The sequence below is a fragment of the Xiphophorus maculatus genome, chromosome 20, assembly GCF_002775205.1.
Source record: "Xiphophorus maculatus strain JP 163 A chromosome 20, X_maculatus-5.0-male, whole genome shotgun sequence".
NCBI classification, from domain to species: domain Eukaryota; kingdom Metazoa; phylum Chordata; class Actinopteri; order Cyprinodontiformes; family Poeciliidae; genus Xiphophorus; species Xiphophorus maculatus.
Genome location: NC_036462.1, coordinates 20,941,695 through 20,958,894, shown reverse-complemented (window position 1 = coordinate 20,958,894; position 17,200 = coordinate 20,941,695). Strand labels below are relative to the sequence as shown.

The following is a 17,200-nucleotide window of genomic DNA, read 5'->3' as shown; positions in this document are numbered from 1 at the left end:
AAAAACAAAATACTCTCCAAAAAATGCATTTGTACAATAGCAAATTTTGTCATTGAATTATCTTTTAATGATAATGACATATTCTTGTTTTCCATTGATTGGTACTATAACTTAGGAGCTTTGTGATGAAAATTACCAACAAAACATCCATACTATTTCTTTCACGAGTTTAAAATGAATTATTATACTTAGCTGGGGGGATATTGGGTGTGTAATAAAGAAAATAGATATATCCAAAAATCTGACAGGCAGATAAATGTTTGCTAATGACGAGAGTTAATTTTTTAAGAAGAAAAACTCAGGTTCCTTGAATGTGAAACCAGAGAGGAAGACAAAATGGCGGTAAACTGCTTTTTCCTTTAGGGAACATACTTTACAGGACAGCAAAAAAATTTATGAAAGCCAAGATCTAAGGACTTGTTTTTCCTGGTTAACCTTCTGTGTGGAGTCTGTATGTTCTTTGAATGCTTTCATTATTGTTCTCTTCGAAGAATCTACAAGCATGCATATGAGGTCAAATGGTGGAAATGAGGAGTTTGTCCAAGTGTGCATGATTCTGTGTCAACTGTCTCTGTTAGTATTTGTTTTGGAGTTGGGACTAACTTTTTCTCATTGACAGTTCACCCTATCCTATTTTCATCTTCACATATTCCACATTTCATCTTCATATTTTGTTTTCAGCATGTTAACCTGTGATCCTACATTTATATATTTAATTGTGTGCGTACTGCCATGTTAGGTCAAAGCTGAGGCTTGATTTCAACAAGCTAAACAAATGGTAACTATTTCCTTATTAAATAATTTAATTGGGCATATGGCATCCAATAAATACCTCACCTTTCATAGTTGTGAATGTTTGCTGTTCCCTGGTTTCTGACCTAGCTGTAAAAGCATGGCAGTGCGTACAGATCTTTGCATGGCCACTTGTGACAGCTGGTAGATGCACTGTGTAGTAATTAATCTGAGAAATGTTGTGTCTGTGCTGCATGAATATTAACTCTGTATTTGTGTTACAATGCTTGAACCACTCAATGCATACAGAAGCTGGATCAGAACGTGTCTCCGAAACTGTTGGCAGACCAGAGAAGGGTAGGTACTTACACCAGCATGGCAGCTTAACTAACATCTTTAATAGAGACGAATAGAGACTCATATTTACCCTTCTTGGTAAACACATGAAAGTTTAAAAGTATTACATTTATCTTAGTAGTATCACTTTAATTACATTCATGTGAAACAGTAAATTAGCTGTGAAATCTATATTATCAGTTTACTACACTCTTAGACAGGGACATTGCAAATAAAATTTCATGATTTTGATGTCAAGATTATTTACTGACTAAAATTGTCTTCATCATTTAAAATTGTTTTGTTCCCACTTTTGAAAGTGAAGCACATTGACAAGTTGGTGCCTCTTTCACTCCAGTTTTATGACACAGTTGTTTGGCCTTTAAAATTTTCAGAAATGACACTGTACCGAAGTACCAACATCCTCTTGTTCAGTTGGTGATAATCCTTGAGTCATTGTGCGTTTGGTTCATCAATTTGAGGTTTTGGATCTCAAAAGTTTACACATCTGTGTTTATGGGCCAGGTTTCTGTGATGTAAAAAAACAAGTGAGTGACAAATCATTTACAAACTTAGTTCACCATTAATGAAAAAAACCCCCAAATATGTTAGGTTAATAATAAAAAGGATTAAAAGGGTGTTATGATGTCCATGATTTTGAAAACATCTAAACTAATACTCTGTAAAAAGCACTTTTTACTTAATGTCAATATGCAGAGTTTGTCACACATTGTTTTGAGAATTGTTTACACTTTTACATCCATACACAAACAGTAAAACATTGCATCACTCCCTCAACCAGTGAAGCCAATACAAGACATTTTATGCGAGTCTGTAACTACCCTTGCTTGTGATGTCAGGGCTGTAACAGAGGGGGGCTGACCTCAGCCCACTGCTGGAAGGCAGTGATGTAAGGATGTCGTATGGATTGTGCTGCCAGCTGGCGTACAATTGGGAAGCAAAAACAAGACTCTGGAATAATTACCAAAGAGAAGGAGGTGCATAGTTGAATTTTGAAGCATTTCAAATCAATCACTACCTTGAATCGTCCATAAATATTGTTTGTGGTATGGAGAGTCGTCCAACATGGACTGCGTCAATGATGAGTCACCAAAGCTCCTGTCATCCCACACAACTGGCTTTATTTTTGAAGACTCACAGCTGCACAGCATCTCTACTTGTGAGTGATAAGATACAAGAGGAAGCTAAGAAATGCCTGTTGTTGCTGATTTATGAAGGAAATGTTTTCTGAAATGCACTTATGCCTTTAGCTAAAGAATGCAAATGTCAGGAAAATTCTACTGACAAGGTGCTACTTTATGTCTTGTTTGTTAATTTTCACTGAAATTAACAACAAGTGTGATCTCAAGACTGGGGTCTTCAATATGTTATTAGTTAAACAGCCTGCACAGTTATGTAACCAGGTTACTGCAGCTTTTTATATTTGTTTTGTATTCTTAACAAAATGCCTCTTAATCAGTGAAGTCACACAAGACAAATTTTGAATTAAAGATGGGAATAGTCTATAAATGATACATCATAATCTCTCCATTTACATCATATAATTCTGGCCTTTTTGTAGGGGTGTGTACACTTTTGAGATTAACTTTACGTCCGTGTTGGAAAGTCACACTTGAGGACTTTAGAGTGTAGAAAATCATTTAAAACCTTATCAGGAAATAAATATTTTGCACGTACATGCTTCCGAATAGCCTACTGCCAATAAAAGATGAGTTCTTCACACCACCTACAAAAGTAATCGTGACCCCCAGAGCATGACGCCGGCAGCAGAGTTTATATAATTTCGCTGCCGTCTTTCAAGGACCACCCACAGCTCACAATAATATGCACATAATCGCACACAAACACACAAATCACAGACTCTTTCATTTCCTTCACTTTATCCCATGGGAGGTCTTTCAGGTAACGATGGGCTGCGGTTGCTATGGCAACGGCAGAGTCGTGCCGCCGACTGCTCGACAGCGGATGAGTCACGGTGTAGGAGGGCTGCCCTCGGGTCTGCCTGAGTGAAAACCAGGACCTCCCATTGTCATTGCATGGGGTCACTGTTGCAGTAACAAACAACAGTTGCATGGGAGACACATTACGTAAACTTCATGTTGAATTATGACAGATTTTTTTGGGGGGGCAGTTTTAAGTATTTACAATCACTCTTGGAGGAAACTCTGTTACAGGGTTTGGTTATGATTGTTGGAAGGTGAAAAGGCTCCTTGGTGCTTGAATTAATGAGAGCTGGACTTGTTGATTCTTGTGTTGTTATATTGGTAAAACCCAAAAGTATGTCCAGGGGCACTTGTGTGCAAACACCAAGGACAACCTTGACCTGTCTGTCTCGGAAGCTACCAACATGTTGGCAGTCTGAGATTTTCTCCAAGATTTTTTTTTCCAGAATATCTTACTCGTGTTATATAATCTCCCTTCTCTCCCCAGTCGCTGACGTCACACCATTACATCCTGCCCTTTCTTTCCCACTTTTAGGGCGAGGCGCTCAGACAGATTCTGGTGAGCCGTTACTATGGAAACTTTCATCGGAGCAGTGGGCGGAGGGACAGCCTGACGTCATTTGGCAATGGCCCCCTCAGTCCGGTAGGACCGGGAAGGAGTCAATCAGGTGACTGTTTTGATCATTTCCAGCCTTGAACGTAAACATTTATTGTAAAATCTTTTTGCTGTGCCTTTTTTTTTCCCCGGCTTGCAACAAAAAGGTCGTGAGAACACTGGTAGCAACATTTCTAACTGACCCAACACTGATGTGAAGCAATACGCCTTTGGAAAAAAATAAAGGGCATCTTGCTGCCCGGAATGATGATATCAGATGGCAGAGCCTCTGTGAACCATTTGCTTTTTTTTTTTTCTTACAAGAGATGAAACACAAGAATGTGGCTGTATCTGTCTGGCCCTGAGGTGGTTATCAGCCCTGTGGTTGTGCTGCGAGCTGCCCTTTGAGCACACAGAGCACAACATTCTTATCAATACATGATAAAGAGGTCAATGTGTTACTATCTGGAGTCAAAATACTGAAGCAATGCACAATGGCTATTTGAGTCATTGGTTGAGTTTTAATATTTGTAATTATATAAGGTTTTTATCAACCTACAGTTGCTCTGAGCCTGTGATTTTCATGAATTTAGAATTAAATTAATGAATGATTTGTGACTGGCATATAATTAATTCACATTGTCTAACTTGCTCTAATGAAGCAGTTATAATGAGCAGCATTTGACTGAGTTTAGAAACACAATCATACTGGATCCTAGTTTCCCATCTTGCCCATGCACACCAAACAGACCACAGAAAGCATGCCCTCTCCCATCCATGATTAACTTATTTTTGTTGCTAAGAGACAGGCTGGTGCTTCTTGTGGAAACAGTCTGTGCACCTGTTGCAGAAACAAGAGCCAGGAAAGGAATTCAATATGCAGCCTGAAGTTGGGGCCCCACGCGGGGGGAGAAATGTGCGGGAAAAGCTGGGTGCAGTGACTTACACAGCTGTAAATTGGAGCTGTTTGGGGCGAGATCCTAAATTGTACATTTTTATTTATTTAAAATTAAATACATTTTTTTTTCTTAAAAATCTACATTCATGAATTAGATTCAAGACAATGGTATAATTGTTCCTCTAGGTATACTGAAAGATTTCATGTCCATTTACTGTGCAAGCGCAGTATGTTCAAACACACAGGTCGATATTAGGAATAAGTAAATTTTCTTTATGCATAATCTCTCACAATATGACAGTGATTAGTTCTTTCGTCCAACAGTGTTGGAGTATACACTGAAAAAAGTGAATGGAACTTAAAAAATATTAATCGGACACAAGTGAATGAAGTTTGATCAACTTAATTTACATTTGTTTAACTTGACAACTTAATAAACTTAATAGATTAACTTGAATTTTCTACATTTGATTCTTTGTGATGAATTAATGCAATATTTTTATGTGTTCTCGTTCTTGGAGGCAAAACCATTTCTTTGTTTATTTGAGCACATGTTCTGAATCATTATCCTTTTAAAAGACTTAATAATGAACCAGTTTCAGTTTTCTGGTCAAGCCCACCCAATGTTGTTGTTGTTGTTGTTGTTGTTGTTTTACAACGCTTGTGGTATTTTAACCACTTTCTTAGGAAATCTAGAGGAAAGGGTTCTGATATAAAATTTTCCGTGTATGATTATGTTGCTGTAATAAAAGATAAATTTGTATATATATATATATATATATATATATATATATATATATATATGTTATAATTCATTAAATTTTAACAATTATTAAAAAGAGCATCCAATGACAGCCTAGGATTTACGTGTTGCTTTGTCTTGGTCTTGCAGCTTTAGGGGGTCCAGGCGGCCTCAGTCGGGGAGAGATGACTCTGTCAGAGGTTCAGTGTCATCTGGACAAAGAAGGAGCTTCTGATCTTGTTATTGATCTAATCATGAACACTACCAGTGATAGAGTCTTCCAAGAAAGCATTCTCTTGGCCATTGCATTGCTGGAAGGAGGAAACACAACTATCCAGGTCAGACACACAAGTCCAGACTCCATCATTTGAGTTTACATTTTTTGTGGATGGTGTTTACTATTAAATAATGCCTGAGTATTTAACATCAGTCAGTAGTGAAGAGTTTTGTAATTTTTTATTTGCCTAAAATGGAAAGAATGCACTACATGTGTGTCAGTATGCCATTGCAGTCGTGCATATATACATTCCCACCCTCCACTCCTCTACTTTATGTTGACAAAAAACCGGGTCATCTGTTAATAATTTTCCCAGTCTGTCAATAACCACAAAAATCAGGCTGTGAAACTACGTTAAACATTTCCCCCTCTTGGATTTAACCGGAGCCCTTCAGACCTTCTCTTTGCAGGTCTTTGTTGTCTCTGTTTTTCTCCTTTTTTTAATCAGTTTATCTCTTTTTCTGTCCATTTTTGTCGGTCAGTCCGCGTGCTGTTGTGTAAGCTGGGGCTTGCATAATCAGATTAGAGCGAGGAAGCCACTAAGGCGGAGATAATGCATCGGCTTCCCACGGCTGCTGCAGAGCAGCGTCACGTGATCAGTCTGTGTTACATAAGGCAGTGTGAATGAACAATGAGGAATGTCTCAGCCTTCAAAACATTCCTGCCTCGCTCCCTTAGGTTCTCCTGCCGCCCAAACTGGGTCATGCCGGGCCTCCGGAACTGGGGCAGTGGGGAGAGAGGGCGGAGAGGTGAGGAAACACAGAGAGGAGATTGAGGAAAAACTGGAGATCTCCTAACCCTTCCCAACTCGTGTTTTCCCGGGAAAAAATGTGAAAATGTATCCTGCTGAGATAGAAATATACTACAATGTAGAAACATTTGTCTGCTTTAAGTTACTGAATAATATCCTAAATGTTTCCAGCAGTGACTGGAAGCTAAGTCCATGATAAGTCATAGATCACCTCAAGCTTAGATTTTTCTTTTACACTGTCATCATCCATTGTTACTTCCCGAACACCTGCTGGGTGTCGCATATCTCGATTTCACGTAACAATGTTAACTATTTACTCTTGCCCTACTTAGTGAACACAAATAGTCAAACTATGTACTTTAAATCTCCAGCATTCAGTTCTTCAAACTCATATGTCTCTCATGCTGTATCAGACCTGCAAGACTAATGCATAAATGCCCACATGCAATAAATAATAGATACTTCCAAGCACAAAGCAAACGAGGAACACTGGATGGAAAATATTGCATATTTCAAGCTACGCTTCAGTGTGTTAGTAAGAAACTTAATGGATTATTTTAGTAACTTTAGGACTGAACCAGAATGTCTTGAGAGTGTTAACAAGAATACAACATCTTATATTAATATGATTTTTAACATCATAATAGAACTTTCGTGCAAAACAGAAATAAAAGATGTGCATTTCTGACAAAAATATTAGTTTGAAAATATTATCAATTTCCAAACAATCAGCGGTAGGATTTGGAAGAACAAAGACATCCAGTAAATTTCATATAAAGAAATGGGAATACTGTAAAATTTTAAATGTTCGTTGCAATAAAAGATGCAGAAGAAAATGACTACTCTTCCTGAGGAAGAATAATGTGCACATTTTATGCTGCCAACAGTATAAGTTTGAAGGCCTTGAAATAGGTTTAGTCTTTATGAACCTTTTCACATTTTCCATATTACAAGTATAAAATTCAATGTTGTTTCATTGCAATATACAAAGTAATCCATAATGAGTGTTTGGAAAATTATGCAAAGTTTTCAAAAATTTGGAAAGTTTTAAATCTGGAAAGTGTGGCATGCATTTATATTTATTCTCCTTTTACTGAAATCCAGCCAACCTAATAGAACGAATAAAGACTGCCTTGATGTAATTAAATTTCTGTACAAATGTATCTGTTCTTTGAATGCCTCAGAGGTTTGTAGAAGAACATTAGTGAATAGACAGCATCACGAGGCACCAATAGACATGTCAGCAATACATTTGTGGAGGTTTTTGAAACAGGATTAAGTTATAAAATATGGCTGCACTTGTCAGCTGACTGGCTGGTTGGGGGGGCATTAATTAGAAAAGCAGCCCAAGAGACCTAAGCTATTGTTGAAGGAGGTGCTGAGATCCACAGCTGACAGGTCAGCCATAAGCTATACGCTCCGCAAGTCTGAGCATTTTACAAGATGGCAAGAAAAAAAATCCAATTTGCAGCTTGTTTCCAGTTATGTAAGGGACACTGCAACATGTGGAAGAAGGAACTTTATCACGTGTCTTATAACAAGCAAAACATTACATGTTGTAAATAACACTGTACAACACCCCATGAACTCTATTCCCACACAAACACATGGTTGGGGGTGCTTTGCTTCACCAAAGAAAAGGAAGCTGGTTCGAGTTGATGCTAAAGATGCAAGAAGCTAACGACCAGGAAATCCTGTAAGAAAATCTTAGAGGCTGCAAACACCTGTGAACAGACTGGAGGTTCACCTCTCAGCTGGACAATGATCTTGAACACAAGCCAGAGAAACATTAGCATGGCTTAGATCAAAGCATATTTGTATGTTAGAATGGTCCAGTCAAAATTCAGAGTAAATATTACAGAGAATCTGTAGCATAACTACATAATAGGTAAAAAATGTAAAGTCTAGACCGGGGTGTCCAAGTGCAGTCCTGGAGAGCTGCTCAAACGTGCTCACTTCTCAACACATCTACATCTCATAAATGTGTCATTACCAGACCTCTGCAGAGCTGATTGATTGCTAATGAGGGAATTTACCCATTTGATTCAGGTGTGCTGAATCAGGGATGCATATAAAAGATGAAGGTACTGGTCTTGGGCACCGATAGTCTAAATGTACAACAGTAGTAGAGACATATGTCAAAACATAAACGGGTTCTACAAAGTATTGATTGGAGCAAGGGGGATAAATAAAATGCAAACCATACTTTCCAGATTTTGCACAATTATTGCATCTCAATGGCCAAATACATAGTTTTTTTAATTACATGTGGAAAAACAAATAAAAACATATTTTTTAACATGGCAAAACTGGAAAAGCTAAAATACCAGAATATACAGTCAGAGTAGTGAAGTTAGTCATGAAAGAACATTTTGGATTTTTTTTTGCTGGTATTAAATTTACAATGGGCATTTATTCAAAAGTAACAGACCAAAAACATTTTGCTCTACATAAAGTCTCTGTGGTGTTTTAGGTTCAAAACAAAGAAAAATCTGATGATAAAAAATTCTATTGCATTCTAATTTATTTACTTTTAAGTGGTAGCTTTTTTCCAAAGTCCCCATCCTACTCCTCATACACAAAGCTTCTTCTCCTCTCCATCTCTGTCTCCAGTCAGCTTTGCTGCAAAGAGCTATGACAAATCAAACGCAAGTGTAAATTCTGTTGTGACATGGTGACTTGTGACATTCCACTCATCCGCCATCTGCTGTCTAACTACACGCCACGCTGCTCTCTTTCCCTGCTGAGGTGTTGTGAATGGAGGGGGGAAAGAACCCTGTTGATTTAAAATTGAAAATCCTAACAGACTCGGATAGTTTGTGGGAGGAAGAACGAGATGAGAGAAAAAAGGAGGAAAAAGTCGTCAGGGGGGTAAAGCAGAGCTAAGCAGCAGCTCCGTTTGGTCTACATGTGGCGCTGGCTGACGTGAGAGGGAGGGTGAGAGGAAAAGAGGAGCGCAAGTATAAATAGCAGTTACATAACATCCTTTTGTTGATGCCAAGTGGCGGAACGGAAGGAGAGAAGGGAAAGCGCTATGACCTTGTTTTTCAGCACTGTCCGCCCCCTCCTGGCCCCGCTCCTCTCCGTCTCATAGTTACAGACAGGCTCTGTGTTTACCCAACACTACAGGGGGGCCCCTGACATGCGTAGCCCTCTTCTCTGTCCACCTCATCTCTCTACGCTTTCGTCGTCTCCTTTTTTTTCCATCCTACCAAAACACGCAGAAGGCCGTTCTGAAAGCAGTGGCACGGATTTTGTCGATGAGCTTCTCAGGACAAACGTCAAAACTACAGAGGCAGCAGCGTGGTTTGATATGAAAGTTTAAGGTTCTCACTTCTGATTCATTGTCAAAAGCATTTCTGAAGAAATCAAAAAATGAAAGTTAGGTCGCTTTGTTTTTTTTTGTTAGCCTTTGCTGTGGCATTGTCTTTGTTTCGGTGACGCACTACAGTGTAGTTCTTAGAAACTGAGTTTTGACAAAGCACTGCATTTGGGGCTTCTGGGCTGCAGGTGAATATGAAAATGTTATTATGACCAGCACATTTCGCTTCTTTAAAGGGGAATGAAACTAACAAGCCTTTACCAAAGTGGAACATGATCGTCTAACAGAGCTGAGAAGGCCCTTCTGGCATGCTGCTGCATTCTCACACTGTTTTGGATATCTGTGATATCTGGCATTTCCTACAGAGGAGCCATTCTGCTTTGATTAAACATAGTGTGGAAAACCAGTTTGATTACATAAGAATAAAAATGGCTGACAGAGAAGACTGAACTTTAGGGCATGTGTGCGATTGTGGGTGTGTCCTTTTCAAAACTGGCATGCGCTGATTGCCAGAGACAGCTGACCCATTTTTTTAATTTTTTTTTGCAAGTGCAAAAGTCAGTGGGCGTACTGGTGTGTGCAATCTCCAGCCTGTTTGTGCTTAAACTGTACAAGGATTTTTGTTTGTGTTAGTTATGTAATGCTTAAGGATGAGTGGTTCTCTGTGTTTCCTGTGGTCGGGTCTATGTATGTTAATCGCGCCGTGCCTCGTTGTTCAGCCCCTGTTATATGAGCATGCATGACAATAACTAGCCCCCACCTCCTTCATGTTCATACCCTCCACAGGCGTGCTTGGACTTGTAAACTCTGGCTGGACTGTCAGTGGTGCAGCTAATCCCGTCTCTGCGCTTCCCGTCTATCATCAGGTTGTTTATTGCTCGATGGCCTTGTCTTGGCTTTCAGTTTCTCTCGCTCTCCCCACGCTGCCCATCTCCTTGTCTGTGAGACTTGGCAGAGTGTGTACGTGCAGGAGGTCTGCAGCTCAGTGGTGGATGGCCAGGGTGGGGCACAGAGCTGCAGGTCTCCTTTTGAAGTGCGAGTTCTGATTATCATTTTTCTTCTTCAAGGTACTTTGGTCAAAAAGCTGATTAGACTCGCTTGTTTTTTTGTAGCCTTGTAGCAATACAGCCCTTTTTAATTTCAAAGGCACGGGAAGTATTTTGTTGGAGAAGGAGAAATGGAAACCTGATGACTATAATTTGTGTCTTTCTTTTGTTGTCCAGCCTTACGTCTAACCTGGAAAGACAGAAGGTTATGTAACAAAATTTGAGAAGTGGCCTAAATACTGCCTGATAACATTCTGTCCCTCCCTATCTCTTGCTCTCATTTCCCCTCACTTAATCATCCCCTTTTTTTCATTATAGTCAGTTTTTCTTCCTCGTTCGCTTTCCCCACACACCATCTCTGCCATTCGATCTGTGTAAGTAGGCCAGATTTCTCCCTCCCGCTTGTCCTATGTAATTTTTTTCACCCTGTAAGTGTGGCAAGGCTGCTTTGGCTGGTAAAAAACCTTTCCATATACTGCAGCAGTAACAGCTCTTACATAATCAAAACAACAGCCTTGTGGACTGGGACACGCTGTATACATCGTCCCTGGCAAGCTTGAAAGTGCTCTAATTCTCTGTGACCCCATTCTGCAGCCGTAACCATGGCGTTAAACCCGCTCATATCTTGGACCTCCTTCATGGCCGTTGTATAACATTTTCCGAAGGCCCTGATAAGACCTATTTTCTCATATCAAGTGATACTGGTTTTGACTCTTGAATGGTCAGACCAGAAGTGTTGATTATAAAAACATGCTCTCACTGATACCGAAAGTGCAATATTTGTGTTAATTAAATTCCTTGCCTTATCTCTACTAGGACAATGCTGTAGGTGCTTTAAAACTTTTATTTCTAAGATTTCTTAGACAGAAAGTGAAACCGTTTGTGCCGATTTACTGTGGCAATACAGTAGCTGATGCATTTTGTAGAGCTTTTACATGATAACATGTTTGAAACCCACAAATATATAAGGTTTGTCCTGTTAAGATGTGTTCAAACTTATCAATCTTGATGGGATGCTAATTTCTAAGTCCAAAGTTGACGCACACAGTATATTGTCAAAAGTATACATTCATTTAAAGTCCCCCTACAAATGAACTTTAGCGTGTGTTGTTGGCTCATCCTTTTGCAGCTGTAGCTGCCACAAGCTTTAGGAGTGTGTTTATGTTGATGGGGGTTTTGGCCATTTTCCCAGTGCATTTGTGAGGTTAGACACTGATGTTGGATGGGAAGCCCTGCTCAGCTTTAAAACTTTCAGAAGGTGTTCTGTCTTGTTGAGATCAGAACTACAGTACAGCTAAGTAAGCTATGTTCAAACAGCAGGTCTTGGTGCTCAGTTCCGATTTTCTGTTGTGATTCAACTTTGTTTCATGTCTGGAGAATTTCTGGGGTTTCTGGTTTTAAAACACGATGACATTTTCCTATTTCATAAAATTTTCCAATATTTTTCCTTGTATCCAGCGCTCTTTCTTTTGCCGTCTGACTGATGACAAGAACTCAGAGAAGTTCTTTCGGGTTTTCTACGACCGTATGAAGTCGGCTCAGCAGGAAATCAAAGCGACTGTGACGGTAAACACGAGCGATTTAGGAAACAAGAGAAGAGACGAAGACAACCAGGACAGAGATGCCCCGGTTCGCAAAAAAGGTCTGATGTAAAATCAGAAGCAGAAAACAGTAATTAATTTTTCAGGTCAGATATCATACTTTGTAAATTGATAGTTACCTAAATTATGACTTTTTGTTTCACAACTTTGCTGCAGCCCGAGATTCAACTGTGTCGATGACAGAAGATGTGAAAGAGCAGTTGATAGAGGCCTCATCTGCCACCAAGAAGGCGTTCAACTCTTACCGGCGGGAAGCTGACCCAGAGGACCACTGTTCCTCAACAGATGGGCTGCCCAGCGCTGGGGCCAAGAACCAGGAGGAAAAGATGAGCTTTGTGGTTGTTATCATGCAGCCGATTCTTCGCTTCCTGCAGTTACTTTGTGAGAACCACAACCGTGACCTGCAGGTGGGACACACAGCGTATCAGATAGGTTTCAGTATATGGTTTTAATGTCTGACGATATATCATTTATGGGTTTTATGGGTTTTATCACAACAATTGCTTCAGTTAAATGTCAGGTATACTCTTTTACTGTATTTGTATAGATCTAAACAGTGATAATCTTTTTTTAATTTCTTATCTTTCGTCTTTCAATATGTTCTGAAAAAATAAAGTAAGGCATTTGGAGCATAAATAAAACCCAGAAGTAATTCATGCATGTGTTGAAAAAACAGATTCTCTCCTTATCTTTGTGGGTTTAATTTTTATTTATTTATTTCAAGCCTTATGATAAACTAAAGTTACTTCTGTTTATGACAGTAAATCTATTAATAACGTACCTGATGATCGGTGCAAGATTATGTTAAAGAAGCACATTTGACCTCATACTATCTTCATTCATGTTTTTGCAGAAGTAATTGTTTTTGTATTGACATTCCAGCATGAGTTGATATGACAACAATGAGTAAAAAATCAATTTGTATCAGTGTATTACCACAAATTCAGCATTTATTTGTGTACAGCAACAGAAAGAGTCAGACTATTATGCTCTATACCAGAAAGTATCATAATAGCATAAGTCTAAATACCTTGGTGTTCCTACGTACCTGTATCAGACCCATACCTTTTACATTTAAAGTTATGTTGTTAGTAAGATAATTATTAATCTGAACAGTTCATTCATTGTCTTATTCTTAAACTAGCTTTTAATCTAAATAGTTATTAGTCCGGATTTCCCACTCCAACTTTCTGACTTTAATCATTATCCCTACATAATTTCTGTGTTCTGCTAGAACTTCCTTCGTAATCAAAACAAAAAGAACAACTACAACCTGGTCTGTGAGACCTTGCAGTTCTTGGACTGCATCTGTGGAAGCACCACCGGAGGCCTCGGCCTGCTGGGACTGTACATCAACGAGGACAACGTTGCCCTCATCAACCAAACGCTGGAGAGCCTGACGGAGTACTGCCAAGGCCCCTGTCATGAAAACCAGGTACAGGAAATGCAAAAAAAAACACTCACTGCACTAGCCCACTATACCACATTTATTTATGTTATGTCTTTAATTCCTCCAGAATTGTATTGCAACTCATGAATCCAATGGTATTGACATCATTATTGCACTGATTCTGAATGACATCAATCCGCTTGGAAAGAAACGGATGGATCTAGTGTTAGAGCTCAAGGTGAGGCTGGAAGTTTACTAAAAACCCAAATCTAAAGTTTTGTTGCTTTGTTATTGCTATTAGCCGCTATTGATTATTTCTACTATTGTGAGAGTGCTTCTATTGTGCTTCTATTTCTACTATTGTGAGAGTGCTTTGTGCATTTTTTCACTAAGCATCTCTTTAACTCTCCTCCCAGAACAACGCCTCCAAGTTGCTGCTCGCCATCATGGAGAGCCGACATGACAGTGAGAACGCAGAAAGGATCCTGTACAACATGAAGCCGAAAGAGCTGGTGAGAAACTCAACTTGTTTCTTCTGCTTTAACTGCGTATTTGTTCATGTTACAGCCTCAAACTTCAATGATTCGTTGGGTTTTTGTGTGATGGACCTGACACAAACTAGTGCCTAGATGTAAATTGGAAGGAAAATATTAAATTTGGGGTTATAATTTGCCAAAACATGTAAAGGTTGTGAATAGTTTTCCAACTACATTAATATGTGTCTTCGCAGGTGGAGGTGATAAAGAAGGCCTATCTTCAGGGTGAGGTAGAGTTTGTGGACATTAAGGAGGAAGAGGATGTTAGAGATGAAGAGGAACATGATGCTGCTTCACCTCGAAACGTTGGACATAACATTTATATTCTGGCTCACCAGGTTGGATGTTTATATTTGCAAAATCTTAATTAAATCATGATGTTTTTGGCTTTCATATGACATATGAGAAAACATAGATGCTTCTTTCTGCTGCTTTCGTGAAAAAAATTGCTCTTGTTGGCTACTTTGCAGTTGGCACGCCATAATAAAGAACTTTCCATGATGTTAAAACCGGGAGGTGGCAGCGGAGATGGAGACGAGGCCTTAGAGTTTTACGCCAAGCATACTGCTCAGATAGAGGTCAGACACACTCAACCCTAAAGCTAAATGTTGCACAGGGATTGGAGTCCCTCTGAGTGACTGTTTGAGCCTCTATGTTTTAGATTGTGCGTCAGGATCGTACCATGGAGGAGATAGTGTTCCCCGTACCCAACATCTGTGAGTTCCTGACCTCGGAGTCGAAGCTGCGGGTCTACTACACAACTGAGAGAGACGAGCAGGGCAGCAAGATTAATGACTTCTTCTTGCGAGCAGAAGACCTTTTTAATGAGATGAACTGGCAGAAGAAGCTGAGAGGTAGGATGAATAATATCCAACAATATATTTCGAAAATCTTGAAGAAAATAATGTAAAAGTAGGAGTATAAAAGAAGTATCTCTCAGTAGTACTAATGGGATAAAACTTTTTTTGAACACATTTTAACTTTTTTCTTTCCTGAAAGAAACCCACAAGATCAAAAACCCTAAAGAGTTATAACAGGAAGCGCTTTTTCAATCACAAAACACATCTAACTTTTATGGAAAGTCAAAGTAGAACAGCTTTCCTGTCTAAGAAAGCATGAAGGCCAAACTAAGGTTCGCTGTAGATCTAGTAGACAAAGACCAGGACTTCTGGAGCAATGTTCTTGGTACAGATGAGTCTAAAATTAAATGTTTGGTATTTCCTAATTACATCACTCAAGTAAAATAATTTTATGTGAATTGTACAAAAAAGTAGAAGGGTCATGGTTGGTGGATGCTTGGCTGCAACGGGACCAGGTCAGCTCATTATCATATAATCCACCATGAACTCTAGCATGGATCAGAGGGTGCTTGAAGAAAATGTGAAAAAAACAACAAAAAAAACTAAAGAAGGAATTGCCTTTGCAACATGACTGTGACCAATAACCTACCAGAAAATCCACCAAACACTGGCTGACAAAGCACTGAAATATAGTCAAATCCCAGGAAATACATTTTATCTTTAGTTTACTGACTGATACAGTATTTAATTCTTGGTTTTTAAGTGCAATTAAAATATTTTTTTTTACAGATTTCCAAAATTTTGGATTAGACATCCATATGTGAACATTTACTAAGGGTTTATTGGAGTGTCCTAATTTTGTCAGGTGACTATATACTGGTGAATTGCTGCATGTGTGCATTATTTCTGAACTAATAGATGACAGAATGCAAGTCTGGGCAGGATAAGTGGACAGCTGTGCAGAGGCACCAATGTGCAGGGTCAACTGTTGCCCTCCTTTATATCATCGTGGTACAAGTGCATGTTTCCGCTATGTAAATGCAGACAGGGGCTTTCCAAACTCATTTGAGCCGTGAAGCGTTTTGTACAGTAACCTTATGAATCACAAGTGAGAGCGTGCGTGATCGTGTGCACACACACACACCCGACCCACACCCACTCCCTGTGACAAGTCTAATCCACATACAAGACTCCCGTGCCCACGCACAAACTTTATTTAGTCTTTCACTCAGCGAAGGGGATAGACGTTGAAAAGTCCCTGCATCTGTTTCTCTTTTCCTATAAAAGCCAAGTTCACAAAGTCTGAAAAGTCAGGCTGTAGGTTGGAGGAGAAAGGTCAAGAAAGACAGGATTCCAAGAACCTGCTCCTTAACTTGACCTTTATACCTGAGTTCAAAGTTGCTTAAATTTCTTGTTTATTTTCTCACATTTTCTTAGTTTTCTCCTGTTCAGATGTCCAAACTTAATTCACTTATATTCCATCTCTAAATCATTAAAGTATATTATTAATTATGAAAAGCAGTACATATGGATTTTTTTTGGCATCTAAATAAACTAAAAATTCAATTCAATTTGACTGACTGTATTTCCTCTCCTCCCCAGCCGAGCCAGTGCTATACTGGTGCTCCAGAAACATGTCAGTGTGGAGCAACATCTCCTTTAAGCTGGCCTTGCTCATGAATCTGCTGGTCTGCTTCTTCTACCCCCTGGAGGGGGTACATGGAGGTCAGTCATGCTCATCTAACCATTAGGAGGTTTTTAAGCAAGTGTAACTGTGAAATATTTAATTTCAAATATATTTACATAAATTAAGAAGCAGCGAAAAGAGAAGTGGAGACGCCTAGGTCTTGATGAGATCATACTTTCAGTCTTGAGTTCCTTTTTTCTTTGTTTTTGATATTGCAATCAGACATCTGTAGTAACCAGGTTCAGAAAAAGGCTAATACTGTGATGAAACAGCCATACAGAGCACACAAAGAGGACATGTCAAAGATGTGGGAGAGGGTGTTTTGTCTAAATGAGACCTAGACTAACTGAACTCTAACCTTTATAGAAGAGTTGCAAAATGAACGCCTTTGTTGAAAGAAAGCCGTTATAAGTTCTGTTTGTGCTTCGCCTCAAGCCACTTAGGGGACCGAGCAAGCATGCGGAGGAAGGTTCACTGGTCAGGTGATACCAGAACAGAACTTTTTGCACTACATTTACAACAC

General features: G+C 39.3%; 1 protein-coding gene across 8 annotated transcripts in view; it reads left to right on the top strand.

Moving 5' to 3' along the window:
• Positions 1 to 17,200, top strand: part of LOC102217419 (inositol 1,4,5-trisphosphate receptor type 1-like) — an 84,452-nt gene that overhangs the window by 43,723 nt on the left and 23,529 nt on the right. For 5 of the 8 annotated variants that reach the window (XM_023324870.1, XM_023324867.1, XM_023324869.1 and 2 more), the window contains 12 exons: positions 1,042 to 1,089; positions 3,568 to 3,700; positions 5,418 to 5,605; positions 12,122 to 12,305; positions 12,421 to 12,671; positions 13,499 to 13,699; positions 13,782 to 13,892; positions 14,071 to 14,166; positions 14,385 to 14,528; positions 14,661 to 14,768; positions 14,852 to 15,044; positions 16,593 to 16,715. In XM_023324870.1, coding sequence (XP_023180638.1) covers positions 1,042 to 1,089; positions 3,568 to 3,700; positions 5,418 to 5,605; positions 12,122 to 12,305; positions 12,421 to 12,671; positions 13,499 to 13,699; positions 13,782 to 13,892; positions 14,071 to 14,166; positions 14,385 to 14,528; positions 14,661 to 14,768; positions 14,852 to 15,044; positions 16,593 to 16,715 — 1,780 coding nt within the window. The remainder of the gene's footprint in view (positions 1 to 1,041; positions 1,090 to 3,567; positions 3,701 to 5,417; positions 5,606 to 12,121; positions 12,306 to 12,420; positions 12,672 to 13,498; positions 13,700 to 13,781; positions 13,893 to 14,070; positions 14,167 to 14,384; positions 14,529 to 14,660; positions 14,769 to 14,851; positions 15,045 to 16,592; positions 16,716 to 17,200) is intronic. The other 3 variants (XM_023324873.1, XM_023324872.1, XM_023324871.1) reach the window with 1 other exon arrangement.